This window comes from Chaetura pelagica, unplaced genomic scaffold (genome assembly GCF_000747805.2).
Source record: "Chaetura pelagica isolate M959 unplaced genomic scaffold, ChaPel_1.0 scaffold47, whole genome shotgun sequence".
Taxonomy (NCBI): Eukaryota; Metazoa; Chordata; class Aves; order Apodiformes; family Apodidae; genus Chaetura; species Chaetura pelagica.
Window position 1 is genome coordinate 2,369,930 of NW_009954140.1, and position 8,202 is coordinate 2,378,131.

Here is an 8,202-nt window from a genome sequence, read left to right on the forward strand (position 1 = left end):
GGACAGGACGGTGCCTTCCCGCAACCCCCGCCTGTCCCGGCGGCGCTGGGGTCCCGGCCCGGCTTTACGGTGCCTCCTCTTGGCCTTTCAGAGCGGGCGACGTTCGGAGCGCTGGAGACGGAGGAGTGGGGACAATTCCTGCACATCTGCGACGTGATCAGCGCCACGGAGGAGGGGTGAGCGGGGCTGGGCCGGGGAGGGGGCATCCCGCACCAGCCGTGCCCTCACATGTCCCCTTCTCCTGTGGGCAAGGAGAACAGCCGGGTTTTGGTCTCAGAAGTGGCTCCGGCATTGCCCGCGGGCAGGGCAAACCGTGCAGGTGGGGTACGACGCATCTGTAAAGGTACCCAAACCGAAGCGGCAGCCGGGAGCTTTGGCTCCTCTAGAAGAGTTTTGCTTGGCTCGGTGCTTCGTGCTCAGCCGTCAGGACTTGCAGGGATTAGACTTGTAGGCCCTTCCCCACAGACAAGCGCTGGAGAAATGTGTGAGTGTGGCTTTCTTACCGGAGTCCAACGTGTCCCACCCAAGCTGTCCTGCTGGCCACGCTGGGTGGGTCCCCCCGTGCTCTGGGTCCCCCCGTGCTCTGGGTAACCTAACCTGGAAAAAGACCTTGAGCATTTGGTTTTCTACAACACTATTTAAAAGCCTTTGCTTTTCACTTCATCGGAGTTCCCCCCTGTTCTCTCGGGCAGCCTCAGCACCACAGCAGCAGGGCAGCCCTGCCCGGGTTTCTGCTCAGCAGGATCCATCGCGTCAACACGAGTTCCCGGGGCAGGGGTGTCCTCTTGCACCAAACTGTCACATCTTGCTTTGCTCAGTCACTTGCTAGTTTTTCCATCCTTGTTTCCACCTTTAAAAGGGGGAGAAGGAAATGTGTTCTAAGATCTGCTTCATCATTGCAGTGTAAGAGCTCACTGCTGTGTTCTAACACCAGCTGGAGAGCTTTCTCTAGGAGAATGAGGTACGTGTTAGTTTAGGCACAAATATCTTCTTTTATATCAGCTTTTCCTTTCTTCTGTTTTTTTTGGATCCCACGCTCTCACCCATGGCTCTTAGAGCTTGGAAGGTCAGTAATAACCCCCCTCTGGTCATTGCCATAAGCAGCAGCACACTGTAACCATCAGCCTTAGTTTTATGTGGAGTTTCTATGCAATAGGGCTTTAAAAATAAACTATTTCCTCTTGTGCATAGTTCATGCTTACAGAGGAGCTCCTTATAACTTCCTCCTAAGCAACTACTACTAGTCATAATCCGTAACAGGATACTAGGAACAGCAGAACTGCTGTATCTAATTAGGCAAATGGTTATTTTAATGCAATATCCAGCTCCTGACCAGAGTATTTCCAGATGCTTCAGTGAAAGAAGCAAGAAGCAGGAGTGGAATAGTAGTAGTACAGCTTTCTGGCTGGAAGGGAAAGTTTTCCTCTCAGCTTTCATCTGTCACTTGGTGCACTATTGGTATGACTAGCTATGACACAGGATTAATAAAAATAGAGAAATATTTGGGTTGGTTTTTTTTCTGATTAAGTACAACAACATTTCAAACTGAAAAATGCTGTAGTGGTAAGTACCCATTTCATGTCATTGGCTTTTGAAATCTTTTCAACACAGATTTTTTTTTTTTCTTATGGAAACATTGTATTTATGCCTATTACTCCATCTTAGATTCTAGAGACATCCTAAAGGGACTTCAGGACATCTTGTTTTTGTTGATCATGAGCATTGAGCTGACCCTAATAATTGTACACTATAGATAGCCCATAGTAATCAGGCAAAACTGTTTACCACATGTGAGAGGCTTGATACCATCTTCCACCCTTTTCCTTTTACATAGATAGTTAAAAGATAAGGGGTGTATATATAGAAATCAAAATGACTGGGCCAGAAATGTCACTATCTCTGAGGTGGAATGGGTTGTCCACCCATACATGGTAATTACTCAGATGATTTAGAAGCATCCTGCAATTATAGAAGTGGAAGTTAGCCAAGACTCCCCTACTCCTCACAGCTCTCCCAAGAGAATTTTTTTTAAATTGTGTCATACGTGAAAAATAGGTACCACTTGGTACAGCTGGCAATTGTTCTTCCCTTTCATGGCAATAAAAGCTAGATAAGTAAATCTGTTGTACAATAATGAAATAATATCATTTTGGAGAAAGCTTTGCAGAGGAAGAATAACTTTATTCCTCTGCAGAAGTCTCTGGAGTAACACACAGGCTGCAGTAACAAACCTGATTCACTGCTTTGTTGCTCTAGCTCCGTGCTGAAGTGACTTTGCTGAAATCAATGGGGCAATTGCTCTCGTTTTATGTGGGTGTAAATACAGGGATGAATTTGATGCTCTATCTCAGGCTGGTATTTTTTGCTCTTGGATGAAGTTACAAACTAGAAAAACAGTCTAACTTTGCTGGTAACTTCTACTGAATTTCTTGTCACAGGCCTAAAGATGCAGTTAAAGCGCTAAAGAAAAAGCTTTCAAAAAACTGTAACCATAAGGAGATCAGGCTGACCCTGTCTGTAAGTACAGCTATGTTTATATTAATTAGACACTAAGAAGGAAAACATCTTAAACGATAAGGTGGCATGCAAATTATCAGTGACACAACTCTGCAGGATGTTTTCTGTCTTTGTGTGTACAGCACTACCACGGTGCAGATCAGGTGTTCTGGAGTTCCAGAGAGTCCCGGGTGACACAAATCTATTGTTGCAGTTTCAGTTGTTTTGTTCAGCCAGTGTTTTGTCGAAGAATAGTTCTTATTTACTCCAGTGATTGTCCCTCTGTGAGTGCCCCACCTGTTTGTAAAAGATACAGAGGTGGGGACATTACATAAAAGCTACATTTGACCATGGTGTTAGTCACCTTGTGGTACTGATCTGAGTTAAACTAAGTGTGGTGTGCAGTGGGAATGTGCAAGATCTCTTCTGGCAAGGTAAGTGTTGCCTCCTGTAACTGAGAAACATGAATGAAAGGGTAACAGTGGTCAGTTGTGCAAGGGAGCAAGACACAGGATAAGCCACGTAAGATTCAGGTGTTATGACTAAAGGTTGGAGTGGGTGGGAATATCCTCATTTGAGGCAACCAAGCCTTCAGAATCTGACAGTTTCTGAATTACCTCAGATTTTGGGGAAGGGTTGTGATTTCAGTCAATTTAACTGGAGTATGTTAACATAGTTCTCTATTTTCCACTACCCTGATAATGTAGGCAGTAGCAAAAGGTTCCTAACACTGTTGTGAGTCCAGAGTTCCCCACTTGAACTCCTCTTGATAAACAGTAGTGCAATTGTGAGAAGAGTCATTCAGTTCATATTGTAAGTTGGGGTTTGTCTTCGTTATTTGTCTAGAAGCATTTTCCTCAGTTTCCTATTTTGAGGTTGTAGAGGCCTGTCTGCATTATACTCTGAGTACTATTACTCACAGGTTTGGTATTTATTTTGCAAAATCATTATCTATATTAATATGTGCTGAGAAGTGATTAAAGAAGATAGGTGATTGATAGTGTCAAATTGTAGGTCACTTAGCAATTGCTCAAGTGTCTCCTGACAACTTAGAGATGCAGATAAATGTGTTAAACATACCGATGTATATACCTTCAGCTCATCCCATTTCCGAACTTCTTGCCTGGCTTCCTCCTTCACTGTCTCATGAGTCACCTTTTTGTGTGTTCTCTGTTTGCATAACAAAAACACTCTGGTTACCGCTGTAACTGCAGTCACTCTATCAGATCTGCTTTCTTTCTCCTACAGTCTTTGTGCACCTAGGTCCTTTTCTTTCTATCTGACACAGCTGGAGTTATGATAACAAAGTGCTTAGATTTAGAAGCCTTTCTTTAGTTGTTTACTCTGCAGATATCCCCAAGGTGACATTATAGTTCAGCTCTTAAGAACATAGAAGGGGGAGAAGGATCGTGTTTCGGATGTATCCAAGGAAAAGCGTGATCCTGTTAACTTGGAAGCTTGTTGTGTTTGTGCACAGATGGAGTGTGTACCAGGTTTCAGTTGTGCTTTTAGTTCAGCACTTTCTTACAGTCTCCTGGCTGTTCAGGGCCCTTGCTCCATGTCTGTTCTCACCCACTCACATGTGCACGTGTAGCTGTGCCTGCCAGGCAGTTGCTTCCTTTTGGCCCTGCTTCTGTTTTCTGACAACAGGTTTCTTCTCCCTGCGTTCATTAATCCTTTGTTTGCTTTTTTATTTAAATAGGTATTTAAATAGTCTTTCACTCTCCTCTCCTCCTGCTCTTATGTTCCTCTCCCCTCCTTGTTCTTATGTAAGACCTCCCTTCCTTTCCTCCACCTCTACCCCTGGATCCTTTCCTTCTTCTGGTTTCTACCAGTAATGCCATCAGTTTAGCATGTGTGAAATCTTTCCTTCGATGACCTAATTGCTGACCATGTATGACTTTTAATTCCTTTGTTCCCACATCAGTCTTTCTGTGTGCTGTGTCTTCTCTTTTGGGTTCTTGATTGCCTTAATGAAATTGTTCCTATTTCCCATTTTGAAATGCTTAGATTGGAACACAAGTTATTGCAATTGGAGAACCAGAAATAATACCCAGTTCCTAAAACACAACTTCTGCCATGCAACGCTTACCTCTTAAAATGGTTTTTCTGCTGAATTTCTACAAAAATAAGGGTTATTTTTTATGAACTGTGAGTTATTGCTTGGGTTTCCTACAGTAAATGTGAGCTTCTGATATTCTAAATCAAATTGTGTCTCTTACCTGTATTAGATACAACTAAGAAGGCAACACATCTACAAATCACTTATCTTTAGAAATGTGTTTTGATGCACTTTATTTACTGAACCAAGAAATTCTGCAATTTAATCTTTCTAATGAAACTGCTTAAGAAGCTTATTCCCAGAGAATGCACACAAACTGAAACATGAAATTCTTCATCTGAAGTAGCTCACCTGTGTTAGCCGTGATTGTAATTGAGACCTGTTAAATCTCAGCAGTATCTTCCTCCTTCTGGCTCATAGCAGCTTATTTGTTTACTTGGAGGAAGCAGGGTGAGTACCAGCTGTATGATGTGCTGGCTGTGGCTTTGCTTCACGTACTCTGGTCTACTGAAGTGACCTGGTGCTTGTGAAGTCACATGGATCAAGGTGTGTGCGTGTCAGGCCACGAAGTTGCTTCCTGCACAGTCTCTGATAAAGCCATCAGGTTTGCAGTGGTGATTTCTCAATCAGAGTGAGGATTAGAACTTTTAGGCAGGAGTCCAACTTAGTGTGTATGTGTTATTTGACTCCTTATTACTAATGGACTTTGGATAGGTAAGCTCTGTTTCTGTAGTGAACGTTGAGATACCGGTTCAGTTGTCTCCATAGGTCTCCCTTGGTTTTGGAAAGCATTTACTGCAGTACTCCAGGTCTGATGCCTGTAGGCTCTTAGGAACAGAACAGCACATGGGGAAGCAGTGCATTGAATGTGTCCCTCTCTGTACCTGTGTCCATGCACACACTCTTACATACAAAGCAGTGGGCAGAAAATGAAGTTGAAATTATTGCTTCATTTCTGCATTACATCATTGGAAAATATTGTAAAGAAAGTAATTGTTTGCCTTTAAATTCTGGTGTTTGTTTTTGTGCCTTAGGCTTTTCTGGTTTTTAATATTCTGTAGGTTTTCAGATGTAAAAAAAAAATATTTAAGTAAATAGATTAAAATTAGCCTGGCAAATGTGGCCTTCAGATTTTCATTTTTTAAATTAACATTTCACAAAGCAGAGGATATAAAAACCAAAACCAGTTCCTCGATCAAAAAAGGCCCAGTCCATTTTGTTACACTTTATGGTGTATATGAACAAAGAGGAAAAGAAAAGCAGTGGGAGCTAAAGAAATCTGTATTTCAGTGCTTTATATATAAAACATTTGAAAAATTCAATACTTCTGAAACATGCATATTTTTGAAATGCAGAATCTTGGTAAAATCTACAAAACCACTGGACTGTAGCAGGAAATGTCACTGACTTTGTTATTGCCATCAACTTCTACCCTTTTTTGTTTCTGCCCTACCGTTTATTTTTACCTCTGTTCAGATGCCTTTTATTGGTTTAGGTTTGTGTTGCTATCATGTGAACCAAAGGGCTCGGTTTGTGCTATTTGCCCTCCCTTTTGCTCAGTGCCAGGCACTTTCCAGCTGGATGTCTGGTACCAGCCAGCCTGGAACACAGCAGCCCTGTCAATTCCAACAGTTCTCAGGTCCTGCCTGTCATTTAGAGGAAGTTTAATGGTTTGGTTGAAATTAACTTGCTAGTTCTGTAATAAATCTCTTCAGATTCTATTTGGCTGTGGTTGAACAGTGCTTGACTTGGCCACTTTGGATCTGTTCATTCTAATGGAACTGCTTGGGAAGGTAAAGTCCTATTTGCAGTGATAAGTAACCTCCTTATTGATATTCTAATGAAAGGTATGATTAGCATGAAAGTGGCTTGTTCATGAATGGTCCAGTTAAAAACAATTGAGTCAAATTCTTCTTTTTCCTACACCAGCTTAGTTTTGCACTGTGCGCTGTGCTGGCATAATTGAATGGAGGCTCCAGCCCATGAGTTCAGTACTTTCATTCAGAGGGTACTCAGCCCCTTAAGTAGGGAATTAGTACTAGGGTAGAATACCAAGTTTCCCATGCACTGGGCTGAAAATGTTTAACACAGACCATCTTTGAAGTGCTGTACAGGCAAATGACTTGGTTCATTAGCATATGCTTCATCTACTCTTTCTAATGAAAAATAATTACTCGAGCCAAGATTTTTTTGTAATTGTGTCTCAGTTTTTTGCACAGCAGCCTGCCAGTGCCTCTTTGTTCTACCCTGTTTTCATTTCAGCAATATATTTTCTTCTGGTTTTAAACCTCCTCTCCCTTAAGTTCCTGATCACACTGGGAGAAAAATCCCCAAGTCCTGAGGCATGAAAATGAGTTACTAGAATTATTTCAGCTAAGTTACATATAGTCTACTCTGAATAAGAAAGTATATTTAACCTACTTTTCTCTGGATTACAATAATGTCCTTTAAAAAACTGTGTATCCTTTTGAGAATATATCTTGTCTGTTGTATGATTCAGGGGAAGTTTTCTCCTGAGAATGATGAAATTTTGCAAACTTCTGTTGATTTCTACCCTTAGCTTTTGCCTTTCCATTTTCCCTCTTTAAATTGTGAAGGAAAGTAAGGATACAGTTGAAGAGCAAAAAGCACAAGCAACTGTTTTTCTTTACATGGGGCATTGGTCTCCAGATTTGAGCCAGGCAAGATGAGTCCTGTTCCTGACTCTGCTCCTGATCTGCCCAATCCAAGTTTCCTATCAGGACTTGTCTTGGCCCACTTTCAGGGGACTAGGATGTAGTGACAGATTTTTTTTATCTCTTCTGTATAATGGGAATTGTAATCAGCCATCTCCAAGTGTACAAGTATGTCATTATCACCTACTGATGTATTTGATAGGGCAGACACATTGCTTGCAGGGATCCTACTCTGAGCATTCCAAGCAGAGTTTTGGAAGTAGCCTTCTTTTGTGAAGATGAATCTGACAATTGGAACAGTTCAACTATTCTGTTTCAAATCAATGTGACCTTTAAAACGCGTGGAGAAATTGTACTCTGAGTTGTTTAATTTGTTCTTTTCTATTTTTTCATTAGTTTCTCACTTACAGGGCAGATTAGAAGAGAGGCACTTAGTAAGGTTATTTTCTTCTCTTGTAGACCTCTTAAGAATCTGTCAGACCAGGGTGCCTATGTGCCAGGCAGTGAATTAATTCTATTACTGAATCTCTGCAAGTCGTTTTTTAAGCTATGGACAGATTCGATGCTGTTAAGGTACCATGTGTTCAATAACTGCTATGACATGGAAACAAGTGTGATCATACTTCTTTATTAAAAATACTGTAACTCTGGCTAACACATTTCATTGTGCACTGTGTAGGTGTAACTGCACACAGTGAGCTACTGTTCCCCTGTAATAACCTCATCAGGCATTTTGGTGAGATAGCTGGCAAGAATCTAACCATCTCCATTGTACTATTCCCCATAACACCTTGGAACAAATTAAACAGAAGGAAACAAAATCAGTCAAGTTGTGGGTTTTTTCCCCTAGTATCTGTGTAACAGAAGCTTTTTGTGTGTACAGCTGCTTGACATGTGTATGGAGAATTGTGGCCCAAGATTCCAGTCTTTAGTTGTGAAGAAAGATTTCTGTAAAGACAGGCTGGGGGA

The 8,202-nt window shown here is 41.6% G+C and overlaps 1 protein-coding gene across 1 annotated transcript in view; it reads left to right on the forward strand.

Moving 5' to 3' along the window:
- The window catches only part of TOM1L1 (target of myb1 (chicken)-like 1), a 23,389-nt gene that overhangs the window by 658 nt on the left and 14,529 nt on the right, over positions 1–8,202 (forward strand). Inside the window, 4 exon segments of the mRNA XM_010002762.1 lie at positions 7–176; positions 2,439–2,517; positions 8,117–8,197; positions 8,200–8,202. The exon segment at positions 8,200–8,202 is cut by the window's right edge and continues 90 nt beyond it. Of these exon segments, the coding sequence (XP_010001064.1) occupies positions 7–176; positions 2,439–2,517; positions 8,117–8,197; positions 8,200–8,202 (333 nt within the window).